The 24,335-nt window shown below is 35.8% G+C and overlaps 1 protein-coding gene across 5 annotated transcripts in view; it reads right to left on the minus strand.

Annotated features, from left to right (window-relative positions):
* Window positions 1-24,335, minus strand: part of OSBPL11 (oxysterol binding protein like 11) — a 106,094-nt gene that overhangs the window by 39,458 nt on the left and 42,301 nt on the right. For 4 of the 5 annotated variants that reach the window (XM_036904998.2, XM_036904992.2, XM_036905027.2 and 1 more), the window contains exons 2-5: window positions 13,197-13,265; window positions 8,252-8,427; window positions 7,301-7,380; window positions 5,331-5,507 (exon numbers count right to left, since the gene is read on the minus strand). In XM_036904998.2, coding sequence (XP_036760893.1) covers window positions 5,331-5,507; window positions 7,301-7,380; window positions 8,252-8,427; window positions 13,197-13,265 — 502 coding nt within the window. Of the gene's footprint in view, window positions 1-5,330; window positions 5,508-7,300; window positions 7,381-8,251; window positions 8,428-13,196; window positions 13,266-15,599; window positions 15,781-24,335 lie in introns of all 5 variants that reach the window. The other variant, XM_036905007.2, reaches the window with a different exon arrangement.

Raw genomic sequence — 24,335 nt, forward strand, 5'->3', positions numbered from 1 at the left:
AGCTTCTGAGCCGTTTTTACGATACATTAGGCTCAGAAATCTATTTTAAGTTTGTTGGATATTCTCAACTAATAAGCATTTAATAATGTTTACCAATTGAGCAAAAGATGGTGACCACTGGCAGCTGTATTTTTTCTTTGGAAGCAACAAAGCTCAAAAGTCTTGACAAACCTTTTATAAATAGTATAAAGTTATAAAAGTCATTAAAAGAACATTCTGGATCATCCTTAATATTAGCATTAAGTATTTCATTCCAAAGTAAAATTAATTCCAGTCTGGGTTCTCAACCACTTTCTTCTCAGCACCTCTGATCAGGCTCAATTTGAACCTACACTGAGAACACAACTGTTTGCCTGCTTCCTCTTTCTTAATCTAGCTTTCTGGTCCCACTAGTTTAACTCTGGAGCAAGTACTGCATATAAACTTTTCAGATTAGAAGGGTTTAATATACTCTGCTGTAATCAGGGGCCCTGTCTACTTTTCCTAACAAAGCCAATGACTGATAAGCAACCCAATTTTTTAAAATGTAAACTGAATTTATTATGCTTAATTACTTTCAATTGTGACCAGAGGATTCTTGGATTGCCTATCCTTTGGATACTATTTTAATTCACATAGAAATTCTATAGAGGAGAGACTCTTAGCTTTCAGAGGTTCTGTTGCAGATGATTTTTGATACTGTTTTCAGGAGGTTAGTGAAAAAGAAATACAAATGATCCTACCAGGCAAATCAAGTGTGTCACACAAGAAATAGCCCCTGAAAACATGTAGCAATGGATCATTCAAGAAAAAAGCTTTTCTTAAAAAAAAGTATGGGTATGAAGGTATCTATATACACACATTATACATATATGTATATGTGTGCTTTGTGCATAACTGTTTTTGTCTATAAATTTGGGGACTAACTTCCAACAATCCAAACTTACGAAATGAATGGCAACCACTTTGGAAAACAGTTTTATAATATCTACCAGAGTTAAATATATAGAACTAAATAAAAATAATCCATGCTCAAACAATTACACTCTTCAATATGTAACCAACAGATATGTGTATACACATGTTCATCAATGCTAATGTCCCTCAAAACTAGAATGGATAAATAATATATAGGTATATCCATACAATAAATGCTGTTGAACATGAAAAAATGGAAATGTACATTTAACATCATAAGTAAACCTCTAACATATAATGTTGACTGAAAAGAAGCCATATCCAAAGGAGTACATACTATTTGATTCCAGCTTAGAAATTTAAAAATAGGCAAAATAAATCTGTGGTGTTAGAAGTCAGGCTAGTGGGGAGGAGAGGGTGTAGTGAATGGAGGGGCATGAGAAGGTTTTCTAGGAAGCTAGTAATATTAATTCTTGATCCAGGATGTGGTACCTGTAAATTACATCAAGATGTATACTTATGATTTTGTACTTTTCTATATGATAAGCCACTAAAAATTTAATGAAGAAAAAAATCCTAAATAGGCTATTCACAACACAAATAATCAGCTTTCACAATATAACACATAAGAGAAAAACAGTTTTTCTTTGTGTAAATGACTCAGCAGCCAGTGCTGCTGTTAGAGGTGAAGAGGCCTAACTGATATTCTTGGCTAGAGAAAATAAGCTTTAAAATGTAATTATAGCACAAATGTTAAAATCTGGTAATGGCTCTTTCCACAGCAAACAAATGAGTGATCATATATTTACAAAGAAAGAGAAAACTGATTTGCGAAGTTGTGTTAGTGATTATTCCTGACACCATAAAACCAGTTTCTCAAGAAAGAAAAAACTACAGGTGAGTTGAAAACTTGCTCAATGTATGTTTTGTAGCTAGGTATGGCAAATATAATGATAGAAGTACATCAATAAGGCGTCATCTAGTGTGTCTGAAAAACAGATCAGAATCATGATTTTATCACATTTTAATTGTCTGTCTCCCTTTCTAGACTGGTCATTTTAACTTCTCATAGGGTACAGTATAGCATCAGCATGAAACATGCACTGAATAATAATGGAGTGATTCGATAAATAGTACTAATAATAAACAGCAAATACCAAAATAGGTCATTTTTATTAGGTAAAGCTTTAGTAACAAATTAATTTTAAGCACAGTATGACTCTATTCCCAATAGTCAGCTGCTTTTGCCAACTGTTACTTAACCTATTGCTGGACTTAATACCCACATACTTGGTAAAAATGTTCCTTTCATAGGGGGAGTCTAGTAACCATAATGTTTGTTCAAGTAATTGTACACTAACGATATCAAAAAAATTTTTTTAATTAAAAAATTAAAAAAATAAAAATAAAATAAATAAATAAATAGATAAAATTATTGAGGATGAAAAAAAATGTTCCTTTCAAACTTATTCTGCATTACAACCTCCTGAAGTTGGATCACTCTAGAACAGCAATTCTCCAAGTATGCTCTGTAGACTCTGTGGGACTCTTTGGAGGGTCTGTGAAGTCATCACTACTTTCGTAGTAATTCTAGGAAATTATTTGCCTTTTTCATTGTGGTGGTATTTGAATTGATGGTGCAAAAGCAATAGTGGGCAAAAGTGCTGGCATCTCAGTGAGAATCAAGGCAGTGGTACCCACTATCCTTAGCAGTCACCACATTTTTAACTGCCATGCATTTACGGGAAAAACAAAAAACCAATTTTACTTAGGAATATCTTGAAAAAGCAGTAAAAATCATTAGTTTTACTATATCTTGACTCCTGAGTACACATTTTTAAAAATAGTCTATGTGGAAGACAGGAAGTATATTTCTGCTGCATATCAAAGAAGGGAGAAAAAGCATTCCTGCCTTATATCAGAGTACGGTGGGTGCCTGGAGGGAAAAACACGTGGACAACTGAGCTGCAAGCTGAACAAGCTGTTTTTCCACGGATCACCGTTTTGACACTAACAGATGTGTGACTGAGTAAGAAAAACATTATTTGGTCTCTCTACCTACCCCTTCCTGACACCAAGCTCTAAACCTTTGTAAGTTCCTAAGGGATTAGAGAATAGGCACATCTTTTGTTACAATATTTGATTTTGTTCCCGAAATAGCTTCAGAGCAGAAATGTGAAAAGTGTGTTTTTTATTATCCACAGCAAACCCCTTTTAACCACACTAGAGTTATGTTAATGAAGCGATTGCTTTGGAGAGTCCCTACAAAGGGACTAGTTGCCAGGGGAACCAACCCTTTGATTAGAGAGTACTCCCCTCACCCCCAACCTCTATGGAGGCGCTGGAAGCTGAATTAATCACTAATAGTTAAAGATTTAGTCAATCATGCCTACATAAGGAAGCCTCCATAAAAACTCAGGAGAAGGTCCAGAGAACTTCTGGTTGAAGAACACTTGGAGGCACTTGGAGGGTGGTATGACCAGAGAGGGCATGGAAGCTCCACGCTCTTCTCTGCCCTCAGTATTTTGCCCTAGCTATCTCTTCCATCTGGCTGTTTCTGTGTTACAGTATTTTACAATAAACTGGTAATATCATAAGTAAACTGTTTTCCTGAGTTCTGTGAAATGTTCTAGCAAATGATTGAACCTGAGGAAGGTGTAGGGGAAACCTCATATTTATAGCCAGGTGGTCAGAGGCATAGGTGACAACCTGGACTTGCAAATGGCATCTGAAGTGGGGTCAGTCTTGTAGGATCTAACATCATCAGAACTGAGTTAAATTTTAGGACAACCAGCTGGTGTCCACAGAGAAGTAGAGAATTTCTTGGTATGGGGAAAGTCCCCACATTTGGTGACCATAGTAGTAGAGAAGAGGAGGAACAGAGGAGTGCTTTCCCCTTACAGAATGACTGTTAGAAACTAGATTTCAAACTTGGGGGCAAGTGGTAGACATTTTCTCAAAACTAAACAAAATAAACCTATCATGTGAAGAAAACTGTCAACACTTGTTGCCAATTATAAAACCTGAGCTTTACAATGAGCTTTAGAATTCTGGAAGAACCTGTATCTGTCACCATAAGCATGAGAGCTTCCCAATCAGAAAACCTTTTCTGATGAGATTGGTAGGGGATGTTAATAAATGTGAATTTTTGATATCATATTATGATAAAATAGATCAACATTTGCAAGGCCTGCCTAACTGTGAGCTATTATTTTCCAAATGACTAACGCATGGTATTACAAAATGTAAGAGATACATTCCAAGTGTAAGACAGACCCATGGATCTTCATGTAACAGTATGAAAAGTTTACTGGTATGTATTATATTCCATACTGCACTTAACATTAAGAAACTACCACTGTCAAGTTTTCATGCAGTACCAAGGGATAGCTGCCACAATTATCTTAAAAGACTATTAAAATATTCCTCTACTTTCTAGCTGCATATCTATGTGAGGTCACTGTAAGATAAATTCTAGCTGAAATAAGCAGGCGATGAGAGGCAACAAAGGGCCAGGCAGTTTATTTGAGCGCAATTCTCGGGTGATGTTCCCCAGTCTGGGTATTACAGGCTGGGGAAGTCACACCCAGTCAGGGAGGTGGGGGCTTATAAGGGGTTAGGAGGGGGAGGAGTGGGCAAGCTATCCTAGGGGGCGTGGAGAGGTATGATTGGCTAAAGGTGACATAATAGACAACTAGAAACTTTTTTTCCTTCCAAGAGGGAGGAGGCTGACATCCGGGTCTTAGTTGGCACAGCAGAAGGATGGAATTCAGGAAGAGCTGTCCCCTTTCCATATAAGGCACGGACCTCGGGGTCTGGTCTGTTCTCCTTTAATGGTATCTCTCTGTTCTGTTTGCATGTCCTTGTTTTTCCTTCCTCCAGCCTAGCGGTCACTACACAGATATCTATAAAGTTCTACCAAATTTAACTCAGCAAGCAATACCTGGAATATTCAGAACCTAATAACTGCATCCTTTATTAACTAGATTTGGTATTCAGTTTGGAAACAAAGAGGGAAATGGTGAGAGAAGCCAACATCAAGGATTTAACTACTGTATTCTATTTTTGTGTATCCTTGAAATTTCCTATATGTATCAGTTTTTGTAAAAAAGAGTCACTTGTTTGGTCATTTGGTCAGTTTTCCCTCGAGGCTTAATAACCCTTTTGATCATAATTTTATATCAAAGAAGTCTGTACTTTTTTACTTGAGAAACAAAAGGTACAGACTTTTAAAAAATGAGAGTGTACCTGTCATGTAGTTGACAGACAAGGAAACTCAGGACATCTTTATGACTGAAAAATTATCTCAGCACACTAGAGGGAAAACACTGAGGGCCCCAGAAGACAAAAACATGATTGAAAAATGTTCTGTGACAAAACCAAGCAGGTAAGATTATTTTGTGCATTTTAACTTGACTTCAAGTCATACTTACTTCTCTGACTTCCACAAGATGGTCTGGAGGTAAGTGAGCTCTTTTGCTCACTGATTGTAGTTTGGAATGTCCAACATTAAAAAAAGAAATGGCATTTTGACTTGGTCTCCTCTGGGATATAGGAGAATTGCCACTAGATGCAAGCGAGAAGCTCCGTGATTTCAGAGGAGGATTATTCTATTAGACAAAGAAAATCATTCCTTTAAAAAATTTTATGCTCTCTAACCCTCAACTTCTCAAACATGTGAGGCTTAACACATGCAGGGTTTTAAAAACTGACTTCAAGAACATTTCAAAAATGTTGAAATTTAAGACACTCAAAGTTTAAACATTTCATACAATCCATAGTAAGCTGGTAATTTACTTAAAAAATTAATTCCAGTTTTGTGCTGTCAAGAATATTTTTTCACATTTTACTAATATTAACAAGAAAGGTCTAATTTCAGATTTTTAAACATCAGGATGGAAGCCAAAAATGTACTCAGCAATCTTCAATATAATAAACTTTTTAATACAACATGCAAGTATCTTTGGAATAGACTAGTTATTTTCTGATCACTGCCAATGACTGAAATCTTGCAGAATGGATAAAGCTTTTTATTTTATTTTGATTTACTGAAGACTAGGTAGTAGGCCTCAATCACAAACCTTTTAAAATTTATTTATGGGAAAAAACATTAGGAAAAATTTCTTTTAAAAAGTCAAGCTATCACCTAGGTATGGGATCCCTGAACTATGCTGCTAGTTTTAACTATGCTAGTTTTTAGATGACTCTAACCTCAGAGTTCAAGTACAGAGATCCTCCTTTTCACCTGAAAAAATAAAAACATTCCAAAGACAATATACAAATGACTAATAAGCTCATGAAAAGATGTTCAACATTGCTAGTCATTAGGGAAATGAAATTAAAACCACAATGAGACTCTACTTTGCATTCACTAGGATGGCTGTAACAATTAAAATTTTAAAGAGGACAATAACAAGTATTGGTGAGGATGCGGAAAAACTGAAACCTTCATACATTGCTAGTAGGAATGTGAAATGGTTCAGCTGCTTTGGAAAAGAGTTTGGCAGTTTCTCAAAAGGTTAAACAGAGAGCTACCATACGACCCAGTAAGTCCACTCCTAAATTATACCATGGAGAACTGAAATCATATGTTCACACAAAAATTTGAACACATATGTTCATTGCAGTATTATTCATAATAACCACAAACTAATGAATGATAAGTGACATGTGGTACATCCACACAGTGGAATATTATTCAGTCATAAAAAAGAATAATATGATACCTATAACAACATGGATGACCCTTGAGAACATTATGCTAAGCATAAGAATTCAGACACACACACAAAAAACACATTTTGTATGATTCCATTTATATGAAATGCCCAGAAAAGACAACACAATAGAAATAGAAAAAAGACTAGTGTTTGCCAGAGGCTTGGAAAATGGGAGAATTAGGGAGTGACTGTTAATGGGATATGGATTTTTTGGAAGGTGATGAAAATGTTCCAGAATTAAATAATTACAATCACTGCACACACTTGTGAATGTACTAAAAACGACAGAATTGTACACTTTAAAAGGGTAAGTTTTATGGTATGTTAGTGGTATCTCAATTTTTAAACCTAAAAAAAAAAAACTGAACAGAAACATTCTTGGGGTTGGCATGGTTAGGTGGGGTGAGTGATGGTAATAAAGAGGCAAAAAAATCTCAATCATAATATAAGTTGGTCTTGGGGATGGAAGTGCAGCATGGAGAATATAGTCAATGGTTCTGTAATATCGTCCTATGTTGACAGATAGTAATTGTACTAGTTGGGGTGAGGATTTAATAATGTGTGTAACTGTTGAATCACTGTGTTGTATACTTGAAACCAATATAATATTATGAATCAACTATACTTCAATAAAAAAAAATTCCCCATTTTTGTACATGAATATTGTACATGAGTCTACATACCTTTCCAATAGCTTCAGTGTGATGTTGTGTACATATCTGAAGTCTGCTAACCCAATGCTGTCGCTCTTTAGCATCTGTGGCTGATAAAAAGAATCTAAAGGTTATTCACTTTACATTTATTTCGGGAATGCAATTAACTGCCTACAGCACAAACAGTAGATCGTCCTATGTTGAAAATGAAAACTGGATTGGTTCTACTCTCCCTAGAGCAAATGTTCCTGACTGGAGGAAGGAAGGAAGGAAAGAGGTATAAGCATCAACCTTATCAGGTGACACAGTAGCTAGATGTGGTTATTTCAGAAGGAGGACAAATTACATGCAGCTAGGTGGAGACATGAGACTTGGCATGTCTTAGGTTTCTTATAAAAATATGCTCTTATTTAAAGAAATAACCTTTATTAAGCATTTGATATGTACTCAATACCTTCAGATCTCTAGCATCATGCTCAGTTCGAATTACTGTTACATTGCCTGTGTATTAATTAAATAAGAAACACAAGCATCTACAAAAATTAAATTTATCTGAGTAAAAGTTATATTTTAATGAATATAAATATTTTAATAAATCCTAACTATGTACACTAGTTATTGAAAACCACAAAGAGGACATGCAAACCAGATCAAGAAGAGTAAAATACAAATCCATGACAGACAAAAAATATCATTTAAAGAATCCTGTTTTTAGATTTCTCACCAACTATGTTTTAGTTTACACAAATATTTTAGAAGGGCTAACCTTAAATAGACTTGTTCATTGTTCCACTTGAAAACAGTTACTTATTAAAACAGACTTCATAAATTCTTAAAGCAATTCCAAAGTTTAGAATTTTGTGTGTACATCATCAGTGACAGTAGTTCCGATTTCCCAAACTCAAATGAAAGCTGGGAAGTACCCCAACTTCTCAGGGATAGAAGAAAATCACACTATTAATTCTCATATCTTGATCATACCTCTGAGTTTATACTGTTCCCCACTGGCAGCATTTACAGTGAAGGTATGAGAGTCCTCATCACTGGGTGATATCACAGCTCCTGCAAGCTGCAAAGTACCTCTGGGTTTTTGATTTCTAGACTGTTCATTCACAAAGTACTCCAATAACCCAGCTTCATTGTTTAAAACAAAAAACCTGTAATGATTTAAAAAAAGTCACAATTTAAAAATATTCCCTCTAGCCAAACTAGAGAAAACTACATTTCTTTCGCTTGCACACTCTGGAATTTTTGCTATTAAAAAAAAAAAAAAAAAAAATCCAAAAGCATTGCAAGAAGTACTTGGAAATACTAGGTTGAATTTCCCAGCAGTAAATACTACTGAAAACTAAAAGAATTTAATAACAGATAGAAAAATTCAGCTGAGGGAGAGGCACTTAATAGGGAAGAGACATACTAGGTAATGCAAAAAGGAAAAAAGGTATACTATCCTTTCAGAGGAAGATTTCTCTCCAGAATTCACTAGCAGGGAAGGTAAACTGCCCAAAGACAAAGAGTACTAAGAATTTTTCTTTAAAATTCCCTGGAAACAAACCAAAATATGAGCTCTGAGGTTAACTAAATGCTAGGTTAAGAAATGAATCTGACTTTTAAGATTTAATCAGTGAAATATACAATGAGAATAATGCAGAGTAGAAAGATTTTGTGAATGTATCATTAAAAAGGTCACAACTAAAGATTACTTATCCTGTTTAAAAATGAAAAAGCTGCAATTGGAGATGCAGAAACATAAGAAACTTGAAACTACATGATGAAATAGTGATATACTTCGGAAAAGAATTTGATGTTCTGATTTGGTTCTAGATTAGCTATTTTAGGAAATACATTAATTCAGATTTCCAATGTAAGTAATACAATAGTTCTTTTCTCTAAAAAAACCTAAGAAGTTTCAATATCAAAAAATTATTGTTTGGCTTCGGAGCAGTTTTGTATTCTACATGTTAGTGTATTCTATAACACTAGACAATTTGATCCAGTTCAAGATCCTAGAAGACGTTAACTGTCTTAGGCCACATGGCAACCCTATTAACCATATCAAACTGGGAAAGAATGGAATCAATCTTTTATTCAGGGAAAGAAAAAGAGAACTGATGAGAGGCAAGCAAGAGAAGTAGAAAGTGTTTACCTGAGAAGGGAGATGGGAAAGCAAAGGACTACTGTTTTTCTTGTTCATCTTTTAGCATACTTTTAGATTTTTAAAATTATGTTCATATATTTTGATTAAGATATACATAAATTTTAATATTTTCAAGTATTTTTAAACTTCAAATTCATTAATTACTATAAGAGTTAAGCGTTTTTTCATGTGTCTACTCACCACCAGTAGTTCTAGAGAGCCACCTGTCATGTTTTGCCCACTCTTAATAGGGTTATCTTTATTTTCCCAAGGAGCATTTTAATTAATGTAAGACAGTCACCAATATCATCTTAAATTTCTAAAACACATGACCTGTCCTCAGTAAAATGCACATATGAATCTGCTGTGGTCTGAATGTGTCCCCCCAGAATTTCATTGTTGAAATCTTGATCCCTAAGTAATGGTATTAAGAGATGGGACCTTTGGGAAGTGATTAGGTCAAGAGGGCAGAATTCTGACAAGTTCTGACAAAATTCTGACAAATGAGAGTAGTGCTTTTATAAGAGACCCTTGTCTCTTTCCTGTCATGTGAAAATACAACAAGGAGTCTGTGATAGCAAGAGGGCCCTCACACAACCATGCTGGCACTCTGAGCTTGGACTCCCAACCTCCGGGACTGTGAGAAACAAACTGCTATTATTTATAAGCTACCCAGTCTTGGTATTTTTTTTTTAAGTTTTTGCATTGTTATTTTAGTTTTGAATTTTGCAGCCCAAACAGGCTGAATCTACTACAAAAAAAAATCATCAAATAAACAAAAGGGTTCTGTTAACAAGAAAGTAATCTCTTCAGTACACTAAAAACCGTTGAGTTGTACACTTTAATTGGGCGAACTGTATGATATGTGTATTGTACCTCAATAAACCTATTAACAAAAAGAATGAACAAACAAGAAATGAAGGAAGAGAAGGAAAAATATTTTCCCACTGTTCTAAGCAATAAGTGTGACTATGTACGGTACAGATGTTACTGGACTTGTTGTAGTGATCACTTTGCAATGTATACAATTATTCAATCATTATGTTGTACACCTGAAACTAATATAATGCTATATGTCAGTTATACCACACACACTAAAAAATGAGCCCATAACTGATTATCTTTCTTATATGATACTATGGCATCTAACATGATACTTTCTAAAATTATACTGTGGCCCCAATGGCATAATAGAGCACTTCAGACTGCCTTTCTTTATGCATGGATTAATCTAAATGTTCTTTCATCCCTTCTAAAGAGAGACATTTTAAAAGATATATAGTGTGGGGATTGAGAGAATTCACATAGGAAACTTGACAAAGCTGTTTTGCTCACTCTTAATTGAGACATTTTTATCAAATTGCCAAAGAAATGGGCTACTAAGCCTAGAGTCCTTTAACGTGGTCTTAACCCTTCTGTTACCTTTTTATCAATCAAGCTACATGGTCCAGGCTGAGGGCCCCATATATCTCTGCTGTACCACAAAGACCTCCCTCCAGCCAGGATGACAGAAAAGGAGCATGGAGGTTTTTTCTAATGTGGGCCTACAGCATCAAGTTGGCAAGCTGAGACCTCTTTCATAGGGGGCAAGTTGGTAAAAGATTCTGTGTTCTCAGCAGCAAACAGGGATGGGCTGTTCTCACCCCCACAGTTTCTGGTGCTGCTAAAACTGGCCTGGAGGGATTATGCTGGCAGAGGCAGTGCCTGCCTATCCTAGAATGCCTGCTTAGATATGCTCACTGACTCCCCAGGCAACTGTAGCCAATGGATCTTTTTGGCAGGCTCCCTCATACAATGATACAAACACCTGCCGTTTCTTCCCACAGTCCCAACATTACACTGACCTGAAATGCCATCTTTAACATCTACTAAATCTTACATGTTTGGGTATGTTTGAGAGCTTTCTTTTTCTTACTCTGTTTGATTTCTGAGACTTCTCAATAATATTCAATATGTGAATGAAAGTTATTGACTGTTGGGGGAGAAAGTTAACCTGTTTTTCTTTTAAGAACGAGAACAAAGAGTAGTTTCAAGAGCAAAATGACTAAGGGCAAAGTGACATTAAATTTTTCAAAATTAATATTGTATATGTCATCTGAATATAAAAGCCTTCAAAAAATTACAAAAAACTGAAGTGGAAAATACAAAATGAAAAGGCTCTCTTAACTTTCTTTTTTCAAATAAAGTTGGGAACCCTAGAGAACAGACTTTTTCCCTTCAACAGGTACAATGATCTTCTAAGTTTTCTTATCCAGCTTTGACCTCTCATATATCTCCAACTTCTTGCATGTCACTCCTATTTGGACTCCCTAATGTTACTTTAAACCAAACATGGCCCAAACTGCCTTCTCTTTTAAACAATCACATTTTCATAAGTGCTTCTACTATTCTTTAAAATGCCTGAAAATCATTCTTTCATATACTATATCCCATTTTCTAGTTGTTTAAGGTAGGAAGACCAATCTAGCAGCTGATTTTATCATGGCCAAAAGCAGAAGTACCCAAATCACACGTGAAATAGAAACTGCAGGATGTAACATAAAAATATAGACTTTAGAGGCAGAACTGTCTGGGTTCAAATTTTAGTATTTTCATTTTTAAAAAGTTTAAAAACCACAAGGAGATACTACTTCATATCCTTTAAAATGGTTATTATTTTAAAAATAAAACAAAATAACAAGTGTTGGTGAGGATGTGGAAAAATTGGAATCCTTGTACATTGCCTTGCTAGTGTAGCTGCTATGGAAAACAGTATCGAGATTCCCCAAAGAGTTAAACAGAATTGACATATGATCCAGCAATTCTACCTCTGGGTATATACACAAAAGAAGTGAAAGTCAGGACTCTGACAAATATTTGTACAGCAATACTCAATGTCCACTGACAGATGAATGGATAAATAAAATATGGTATACATATGCAATGGAGTATTATTCAGCTTTAACAAGGAAGGAAATTTTGACACATGCTGTAACATAGATGAACCTTGAAGATCACATGCTAAGTGAAATAAGCCAGTCACAACAATTTCAAATTTCAAAACAAATATTGTATGATTCTACTTATAAGAGGTACCTAGAGAAGTCAAATTCATAAAGACAGAAAGTATAATAATGGAGGGTAGGAAATGGGGATTTACTGTTTAATGGGCACAGGGTTTCAGTTTGAGAAGATGTAAAAAGTTCTGGAGATGGATGGTGGTAATGGTTACATAACAATGTGAATGTATTTAATGCTACTGATCTGTACACTATAAATGGTTAAAATGGTAAATTTTCTGTTATATGTATTTTACCACAATAAAAAAATAAAGTTTAATCCCCCATTCCACAACTACCAATTCTACGAAGTACTTATGATACCTGGCTTTGCTGCTTACTGCCTGCCTGTGTCACCTTGCGCTGCTTTTAACTCCTCAAGGTCCCAGAGAAATTCTGAGGATTCTCCACAACACAGACACCTAACACAAATCTGTTTTCCGCTTCCAAACAGGTCACAAGAACCTGACCCTTTTAAGTATTTTTAAAAGCCCAAGGCAGGTGAATAAGTGTTTCTAATCCTAATATAATTGTAAATTGTGGCATTTGGAGGCTACCATTTGGGCAGATGTCAGCTCCTTCCACCATCTAAAACAGAGGAAAAAGTCATCAGACTTTTAGAAAACATGGTAAATCCTTGTCTACAAGATTTCCCAGTCATGTTTTGCACTGAACTAATAACAGAAAATAAAATCATCAGCCCCCCTTCTGGTCCCTTAGGAGAGTGATGTGACAGAATGATCACACTTACCTGTACTGCCACCCAGTGACGAGGTTGGTATACTTCATTAAGTAGCCATAAACATTTTCCATGTGATCACTGTTTCAAAAAAATCAAAGTGCCAAACATCAGTGAAAATTAGAATATCAGGAGTTTAACTGTAAAGTTTTAAGAATAGTTGTAAATAATATGTGCCTACAAATGCCTCAAATTTTCTTGAGAAGCAAAATTTATAGGTTAATAATAAAGGGGTAACAATAAATGAGAGGTACTTAACCCCCCAAATTTCATATTCACAGAACTTTATTTTACCAGATTTCTTCAAAACAAGATTATCTCCCATAATTACTATGAAATATTATGTAAATGTAAAACAAATACACCATAAGTGGAACTATAAGTAAAAATATTTTATGACAATTCAATAGTCAAGAAATAAAATATAACTTTATAGTTCTAAAATTAACAAAAAACGTTTCTAGATTGAAGAGTGCCTCTTCACTCTAACAGGACACACAAAAGGCCAATCTGTTCTGTCTCTGTCTGGTTCCTTGGGCTTCCAAAATGAAGGTCCTGCTTCTGATGAGAGTGTGACACCTCTCACCTACTCCCCAACCCCAGGCAGGCATGGGGCAAAGGACTTAGTGCAAGTCTTGTCATTAGAAAGATTTTATTTGAGAACTGTATCACTAGCTTTACTACAACTGAGTTTCTTCCTGCTCCCTTTCCTCATTTCATCAGGTATGTCATTATAGTGATTCACAGAAAATGCAATATCCCACTGATATTTCTTTTCTAATATTTTAAGATTCCTTATACTTATAAAGATATTGAAGCTAGACCTATATTGATGAATATTTTACTATACTTCTAATGTTTTATTTTTTTATCTTCTTTTTAAAGTATCATTGATATACAATCTTATGATGGTTTCACATAAACAACACAATGGTATCAACATTTACCCATATTATCAGGTCCTAACCCCCTCCACTGCAGTCATTATGAACATAGTGAAATGTTACAGAGTCAATTATTTGTCTTCTCCATGCCGTACTGCCTTCCCCGTAACTTACCTATATTGTGTTGCAAATTATAGCGCCCCTTTATTCCCTTCTCCTTCCCCACTCTCCCTCCTGAACCCCTCTCCTTTGGTAACCACTTGTCCCTTCTCGTTGTCTGTGAGTCTATTGCTATTTTGTTCCTTCTGTTTTCCTTTGTTTTTATACTCCACAAATGAGTGAAGTCATTTGGTACCTGTCTTTCTCCACCTGGCTTATTTCACTGAGCATAATACCCTGTAGAGCCATCCATGCTGTTGCAAAAGGCAGGATTTCTTTTCTTTTTATGGCTGAATAATATTCCATTGTATATATATATACCACATCTTCTTTTTCTGTTCATCTATTTTTTTTTTCCATTCACCTATTGATGGACACTTAGGTTGCTTCTATATCTTGGCTATTGTAAATAATGCAGCAGTAAACATAGGGGTGCATATATCTTTTCAAATCTGATGTATATTTTTGATACATGGGCTTCATTTATTAATTTTGTAATTCACATTGAGAATTCCTTTTCAACTCACCTACTCTGCTCTAAAGTTTTGACACTATAAAATGCAATGGATATCAAACATTTATTTTCTCTACTGTCCCTGACTCACAGAGCATATTTGGTAAAATTTCAGCTAAACATCACCTAGGAAATTGAAAGCATCAGGCAATCGGCAACCTTTAAAATATGGATTATCAAAGGCCAAAAAGCAAGGGAGAGCTGACACAACTAACAGAACAAAGTTCAAAAAAACTTAGATTGATCTGAACAACAAATGAAAATGGCTGAAGATAAAAATACTCATTCAGGCAAACAAAATGACCAAAGTGACTGGAAGATCCTAGCAGCTATTACAGGAGAATGACTCAGGGGATGGATGACTCAGGAGTAACTCAGGGTTGGGTGCCTTCCTAATCTTATTTCTTCAAAGTGCTTGAAAATAAGTATCAAATCAGAAAATAAAGAATCGATCACATGACTGAGTATATGTTATTTTTTTTCCTTTATTGTTTTTTTCCATTCTAAGACTAGCAAGCAATACTGTTTATTAACATCAAGTGAAACTGCTCAAGTCCTTTTGGTTTCATAATATCACTATTCTCAAGAAGGCAAAGGTTGTCAACCTCTAAAATGTCAACCCAAAATTCTTACAATTACACACACATTCTGCCATGTTAAAACTGACAGAACCAGGTGAATTAACATTTCAACATTTCCTAAAGCCCACATCTGAAAGGATTCTTCTGTAGAAACAGCCTCTTGGGTTTTGGCTAGAGTTCCTCTACTTCTAGCCCGAGGTCAGAGCAAAACTATTTCTTTCAGTTCTAATAGTACTTGAAAAAGCAGAGAGATAGTTTTCTTATCTGATTTTCACACCTTTCCCAGGCTTCAGGCTTAAACAACTCTTGGGGCCACAGGAATCCCAATGCCATTGGATTCTTCTCAAAAATATCTTCCCAAAGAGTTCTTCTTCCCTCTGTTTCAGATATTTAACACAGCTCAGCTTCCCTGAACTGTTCTCATCCTGAAAACTTATCCCTTCATTTATACGTGGAATCTGAAACAAAAAAAGAACTTACAGATACAGAGAACAGATTGGTGGTTGCCAGAGGTGGTGGAGGTCAAAATGGGGGGAGGGAGTCAAAAGGTACAAACTTCCAGTTATAAAATATAAATTAAGTCCTGGGGATGTAATGTACAGCATGGTCACCAAAGTTAATATTACTATATTGTATGGGAGAATATATTCATAAACGACTCATCTGGTAAGGGGTTAACATCCAAAATATATAAAGAACTCATACGCCTCAACACCCAGAACACAAATAACCCCATCAAAAAATGGGCAGAGAATCTGAACACTTCTTCAAAGAAGAAATACAGATGGCCAACAGGCACATAAAAGACGCTCCACATCGCTCATCATCAGGGAAATGCAAACTAAAACCACAGTGAGGTATCACTTCACACCAATCAGAATGGCCATTGTCCAAAAGACAAGAAATAACAAATGCTGGTGAGGATGTGGAGAAATAGAAACCCTCCTACACTGTTGGTGGGAATGCAAATTGGTGCAACTACTGTGGAAAGCAATTTGGAGGTTCCTCCAAAAACTAAAAATAGAAATATCATTTGACCCAGTAATTCCACTTCTAGGAATTTACCCAAGAAAACAAAATCCCTAATTCAAAAAGATATATGCACCCCTATGTTTATCACCGCACTGTTTGCAATAGCCAAGATATAGAAGCAACCCAAGTATCCACCAATAGATAAATGAATAAAGAAGACATATTACATATACACAATGGAATATTATTCAGCCATAAAAAGAAAGGAAATCCTGCTATTTGTAACAACACAGATGTATCTAGAGGTTATTATGCTCAGTGAAATAAGACAGGTGGAGTAAGACATATACCATATGATTTCACTTATTTGTGAAATATAAAAACAAAGCAAAACAGAAGGAAAAAACAGCATTAGACTCACAGACACTGAGGAGTGACTAGTGGTTACCAAGGGAGAGGCGAGTGAGTGGGGAACAGGATATGGGGAGAGGGAGGAGGACTGCTAAACCACTGTAATGTACATTTGATAAAATAAAAAAAGAAAGTCAAAAAAATAATACTTTTTGTATACTTTAAAGTTGCTGAGAGTAGACTGTAAAAGTTCTATCACAAAAAAATGTGTAAAACTGTGTAGTGACAGATGTTGTGGTAATCGTTTCACATTATATACAAGTATCAAATCATGGAGTACACCTGAAACTAAGGTAATGCTATATAATTATATCGTGATTTTAAAAAAACTTGCTCTTTGTCCATTTTGTCCTGAAGCTCCATAAACTGAATATTTATTTACTTACTTACAGTTTGCATCAACCCACAAAAGGCCTAAAGTGTCATATAACCTAAATTAAATATTTCCTCAAAGTGCCAAGATACTCCATAACTCACCATTTCTGGTCTCTCCTCTCAATCTAGGTTCTCCACACCAAGCCTTCATTACTAGGTGTCATTCCATAGCTATTAGCATGTAACAAAAACATTGCTATTCAATTAGTCCAAGTCCTCTGGTTCCAGAATTATATATATCCTTCAAATGCATGTGAACTGCAGGGAGACTCTTAAAACCTAAGTACACTATCTACAACTGAGAAAAACAAAACTTTCATTTCAAAGCAAAGACGACTCCTCTTCTCTTCTACCTTTGCTCAGTCATTCATATAACTAAAGGTATTCCTCATTTTGATCACATCTAAGTTATTTACATCAGTATTTATATTTAATAGCTATTAATGAGTTTTTCGGTGTACAATTTCAGTAGTATCAATCATTGAATAAAATCAGTGTTATCTTCACCAATTCACCTAATAATGTTTTTGTTCCATTTTTAATGTCATTAATGTTTTGTTGATTCTTGTATCTAAAAAGAGTTAACTTTCTCACAAAAATTATAAGCAGATATTGACATGCTATATTTGATAGTAGCATAAAGCCAGCTTCAAAAGCACCAGAAACTCACATAGACAACTACAAACTGCTGGCCTGCTTTCACTATATAAAACAGAAGTTTGAGGTTTCAAAGAACCAATTTAAATTAAGAACATCCCATTCTCTGGAATAGCTGGTTGCGCAGTCCCTCTCATCCCTCCCCTTCTCTATGCAAAGCAAACAGCAAATGTGGAACAACCGTGCCATCTGGTGGCCAGCATAAAGAGCTCAGAACAGTCTCAAATCCTTTCATTTAGGCTCAACGCAAGTATTCAGTACCTTCTAAATGCAAAGCACTCTGAAAATCCACTGAAAAGGATGGGAAAATTAAAAAGGCAATTCTTCTCCATCCCAAATCCACAATCTAATCTAAGAAAAATATACCTCCTTGAAGAAAAAGACAATTGACAAGGGCTCCTAATGGACAAGAGATATTGGGACTATGTTTTTAGCAGTCATACAAATGAAAAAGGCATTTTATTAAAAGACACAGGACACAGTTAAACAAGACACAGGATTCCACTGTGACTGAGGTTGAAATGATTGGACCTGAATGATTAGATGTGAAGTGAGAAAGAGAAAAAGAGTGAAAGTAAGGGTGAGAAAAGGGACCGGGGCAACAACTGTGTAGATACTAACGCCTGCACTGAAATGGGGATCCTAGAGGAAGTTGTGGATTGGTTCCGGTATGACATGTTGAATTTAAGGGTCCTGTAGGAGGAGATATCCAATAAGGCAGCATGATTTGGGACATACAGGTTTGGTTGTAATCAACATATAAGCATGTAACTAGTATTTGAAGGCATGACAGTAAATAAAATCACCCAGGAAGTATTATAAAAGATGGGACAGAGTCTAAGAGAGAACCCTCAGTTTTACAGGCAAAAAGAGTGCAGAGACTAGTAAACATAATGTTCTTCATATAATTGTAGATTAGTGATACCAAAATTTAAAAAAAGAGTGCAGAGAGGAAATAAGTAGTAGATACGTTGTAGGAAAAAAACCAGGAGTATTTCAAGTTTGTGGTCAGGAATGTTCAGTGCTACTGGGGAGTGAAGTAAGATGAAGATTGAGAAATTTCTATTAGATTTAACAACCAAGAGGTAGCAGTCCAATAGAATGATGAAGGCTGGCAGTAACTGAAGAGAGACTGGGAGAAACTGGAGTGCTCAGGGGGATGTGGCCTTAAGGCACAATAGTTCTAAATGCCTAATGGGAAGGAAATAGTAAACAGAGAAAGACAGAGGGAAATGCGCAAGAAGTGGGCTCCAGAGCCCAGGTAGAAGAATTAAGTCTTGAATACCATAAGGCATTTAACTGCAGGCAGGAATTTGTACAAGCTGTAGTCAGTATAAAGGAGGTGCCAGTCAAACCAGAGGCCAAAATTCCTACTTTCTACTAGGTAAAAAACAGTCCTCCAGAAAGGCTTATTTAATTTGGGTTCATCCCCTCAATAACATAAATAACATGATAAAGGGAGGGAGCAGCCTGCTTAGCTGAAGGAAAGCAGTTGATAACAGATGGGAGTGACCGCATGCAACAAGTCCTTCCTTCTGCTTGCTATAAAAAGATTGCAGAGCAGTGACTGTTCTTAGTCATCCTAGTATTCCTTATAGCACTTAGTTTATGGTCTGTGGTATAACAGGTATTCAATAAATCTCTGCTGAATATATTAAAGCAAAGAGAAACAGAAGCAGAATTTTTCTATAAAACCACAAGATAATTTTGAATAGTCTCCAAAAAAAAAAAATTCAATTCACAGCCTGTAAACTCAAATGAATCTCACATAAAACAAATTTTAATTCCAACTGTGCTCAATCTATACCAAGAAGTATAAAGTCAAGGGAAAGGTCCACCCTACTGCTAAGAATCTTAAAAATGTTAATGTTGTTTGGGCTATGAATTTTACTTCTAGGAATCCAGTCTAAGACAAATGATTCGAAATGTAGATAAAGATAATATGCAACCATGTCCACTGTAGCACTATTTAGAATAGTGAAAAATTAAAATTAAAAATGGAGAGAAAAGAGGGAAAAAAACGTTCAATGAATGACATTAGAATGATTAAGAAATATCACAGAATAGTATTCACCAATTAACATGTTTATGGGAAAGTGCTTATAAAGATCATTAAGATGGTAGGTCACAAAATTGCAGATAGTGTATAAAATATATGCACAGAACAAAAGTATGCAAAATAGAAAGTAGTTATCTCTGGATGGAAGAATTATGTATGGTTGTACTTTGCTCCCTTTACTGTGTCACATTTTCCAACTTTAATGTATTATTTTCATAAGTAAATAAAATATTTTTTAAATGTTCAATTATCTTAAAATAGGTGGGATAGTCCAGGCACAGAGCTATTTTACCTATTAACAGGTATGGGTTAAATTTTTTTAAACTTCCCAGTGTGACTATGTGAGCACTGCTCTTTTGGTATGTAGAACTGTGTTTTCTATAAGCCCTTACTTCCCAAAGGAGGTTACACATACCCAAAACTGGGCTGGGTGACAGAACAGGGTAAAACTAAACTATCTTTCTAGAGCAAATTCACTTTACTGCAAGAAGTAAAGCATTTTTAATATCAAAACTCATATAAATGTTAAGAAAACATGCTCTCTCCTCAGACATTTCCATGTGAGAAACTTCTCCAGAGAACTTGTGTCCTCCCCTCCCCACCTTTTCTCTCACTCCTTCCACAACCGGGCATGAATGGCCCAGCCTCTCCTGGGCTCTTTCCTTTGCATCTCCTGGTCTACACAGAGAAGATAATCTTATCTGCTCTGACAGAGACAAGACCTGCGTATTCCAAATTGCCTGTGACTAGTTAGTAAGTGTGTCTAATTCCAGGGTGATATACTAGCAAACCTACTTCACCCATTTTAAGGCCACTTTCTTCAGTGAGCTGTTCTAGTAATAGACTTTATTTCTTTCACTCACTAGGATGGCTATTATCAAACCCAAAAATAAAACAAAACAGAAAATAGTAAGTGTTAACAAGGATGTGGAGAAATTAGAACCCTTGCTTGTTGCTGATGGGAATGTAAAATGATGCAGCTGCTATGGAAAACAGAATGGTGGTTCCTCAAAAAGTAAGTGTACAATTACTGTATGGTCCAGCAATTCCACTTGTTGGTACATACAAAAAAGAATGAAAGCAGGAACTCAAACAGGTATTTGTACAACAGCGTTCACAGCAGCATTATTTGCAATAATGAAAAGATGGAAATAACCTAAATGTCCATCAACAGATGAATGGACAAGGAAAATGTGGTATGATGGAATATTATTCAGCCTTAAAAAGGAAGGTGATTTTAACACATGCTACAATATGGATGAACCTTGAAGACATGATGCTAAATGAAATAAGCCACAAATAAAATAACAAATATTGTATGATTCCATTCATTTGAGGTACTTAAAGAGTTGTCATAATCATAGAGGCAGAAGGTAGAATAGTGGTTGCCAGGGCTGATGGGTAGGGAGGATAAATAGTTATTATTTAATGGATACAGAGTTTTACTTTGGGATGATAAAAATTCTAGAAATGAACAGTGCTGATGGTTGCACAATAATGTGAATGTACTTAATGCCATTCAACTGTACACTTAAAAATTGTTTAAATGATAAATTTTATATGTATACTTTATCACAATAAAAAAAGCTGATACTATTGTATACAGTCTCTAGGTCCTCTCTCTCAACTAGTCCTGAACTCAAAATATTATTTATTGACCTCTGGAGAATCCAGTAAAAGATACATTACAGAGTAGAAAACAAAAGTCCTCATGAATTTTGAAGCTAATATAAAAAGTTCTCCAAGAAAGTTAAAGCAGCTATGGGCTACGTTAAGTCACAAATGAGATCCTCTGAGGGTACCTACTGTCTTATGCAGTTAGAGATATTTCACAAAGAAAGTTTGAGAAGCACAACTCTAAATTATTGCCAGAAGACCAAAGCCAGAAAAAAACCCTATACACAATCTGATTGTTACAGATAACTAACTTAGGGAAATTCCTCCCGCAGTTAACTGGCCATTTGACAACAGAGCTTCAATGAAGATGGGACAGACTAAACTTCTACATGGAAAAGTAGAAGTCACTTCTAGCACCTCCAGAAAGTTTGAAAGATATCTATTATAATGGAAAGAGCATGTGCTTAACCGCAGACAAGATACTTTTCCGAATTCCAGTTTGACTCCGGGCAATCAACACAATTGGTTCTAGGTTTCATCATCTGTAAATAGGAGTAAGAATATCTATCTTCCAGATTTATAATGATAAAAGAAGAAATAATGTCTTTCAACCCATATGTATTTGAAGTATATTTCAATATGAAACTGCTCAACAAACTTTGGTTTTCTGTCACTCAGCAACTTGACTTCTCTGCAGGCAAAGAGGGCTCATTTTCAAGATTACTTTTCTAAATCTATCTTATATTGTTAGCCTGACATTCTCATATCAGAATCATGGGAACTAAAAAGACCTGAGACTTCCATTATTTTATTTTTAAAAATAATGATTTTGGGTGGGAGGGGATCTTGCTTCCCAACTTCAAGCTCTACTACAAAGTCACAGTAATCAAGAAAATTTGGTAAGGGCACAAGAACTGACCCATAGACCAGTGCTACAGAATAGAGGGTCCTGATATTAACCCAAGCATACACGGTCAATTAATATACAATAAAGGAGCCATGGGTATACAATGGGGAAATGATAGCCTCTTCCACAGCTGGTGTTGGCAAAGCTGGACAGCTACATGTACAAGAATGAAACTGGATCATTGTCTAACCCCATACACAAAAGTAAATTCGAAATGGATCAAAGACCTGAATGTAAGACATGTAACCATAAAACTCTTAGAAAAAAACATAGGCAAAAATCTCTTGGACATAAACATGAGCACCTTCTTCATGAATATACCTCCCCAGGCAACAGAAACAAAAGCAAAAATGAACCAGTGGGACTATATTAAGCTGAAAAGCTTGTGTACAACAAAGAACACCATCAATAAAACAAAAAGGCATCCTACAGTATGGGAGAATATATTCATAAATTACATATCCGATAAGAGGTTGACATCCAAAATATATAAAGAGCTCATGCATCTCAACAAACAAAAGCAAATAATCCAATTAAGAAATGGGCAGAGGATCTGAACGGACACTTCTCCAAAGAAGAAATTCAGATGGCCAACAGGGACATGAAAAGATGCTCCAAAAAGCTAATCATCAGAGAAATGCAAATTAAAACCACAATGAGATATCACCTCACACCAGTAAGGATCGCCACCATCCAAAGGACAAACAACAACAAATGTTGGCGAGGTTGTGGAGAAAGGGGAACCCTCCTACACTGCTGGTGGGAATGTAAACTAGTTCAACTATTGTGGGAGGCAGTATGGAGGTTCCTCAAAAAGCTCAAAATAGAAATACCATTTGACCCAGGAATTCCACTCCTAGGAATTTACCCTAAGAATGCAGCAGCCCAGTTTGAAAAAGACAGATGCACCCCTATGTTTATTGCAGCACTATTTACAATAGCCAAGAAATGGAAGCAACCTAAGTGTTCATCAGTAGATGAATGAATAAAGAAGAAGTGGTACATATACACAATGGAGTATTATTCAGCCATAAGAAGAAAACAAATCCTACCATTTGAAACAACATGGATGGAGCTAGAGGGTATTATGCTCAGTGAAATAAGCCACGTGGAGAAAGACAAGTACCAAATGATTTCACTCATCTGTAGAGTATAAGAACAAAGCAAAAACTGAAGGAACAAAACAGCAGCAGACTCACCGAACCCAAGAATGGACACACAGTTACCAAAGGGAAAGGGATGGATGAGAATGGGTGGAAAGGGATGGATAATGGGGGAAAAGGGGCATTATGATTAGCATACATAATGAAGCAGGGTGGGGGGAATGCGGAAGGCAGTATAGCACAAAGAAGACAAGTAGTGAGTAATTTTATAGCATCTTAGTACACTGATGGACAGTGACTATAATGGGGTATGTGGTGGGGACTTGATAAGGGGGGGTGTCTAGTAACCATATGTTGCTCATGTAATTGTACATTAATGATACCAAAAATAATAATAATAATAATAGCTTTTTTTCAGTAGGTATTTTTTTAAGAACTATAAGGGGTCTGAGTGTTACCCTACTTGCAAGCTAAAATGTTTGCCTGCCACAGTTTCATGGATGCTGACAGAAGACATGAGACTCCTAGGTCAGAGACAAAAAACTTCAATAGTTACAGCAAAAGCAGGAGACAGATCATCAGCCCCCAACACATGGGGCAACACAAAGAGGGCAGGAGATGCCTGCACATGCACTGGGTTATGCTACAGATGAGTAAGTTAGAGCATGGGGAACCTAAATCTTTTAATGGGCATTACGTCTGCCTGACTTGTGCAGCAAAGAGACAATACCTGTATTATATTGGACAGTAAATAAATCTGACTTTTCCTCAGGAGAGAAATACTATCTCTACCCTTCAAGACTGTTTGCCATAAGAGCATTTTTCAAAAAACCGTTAACAAACAAAAGGGCAGGAAGTACCTCTGTCAAAGACATGTAGAAACCTGAGAAACCCATGAAAAATTGTCTCCCA

This window comes from Manis pentadactyla, chromosome 1, assembly GCF_030020395.1.
Source record: "Manis pentadactyla isolate mManPen7 chromosome 1, mManPen7.hap1, whole genome shotgun sequence".
Taxonomy (NCBI): Eukaryota; Metazoa; Chordata; class Mammalia; order Pholidota; family Manidae; genus Manis; species Manis pentadactyla.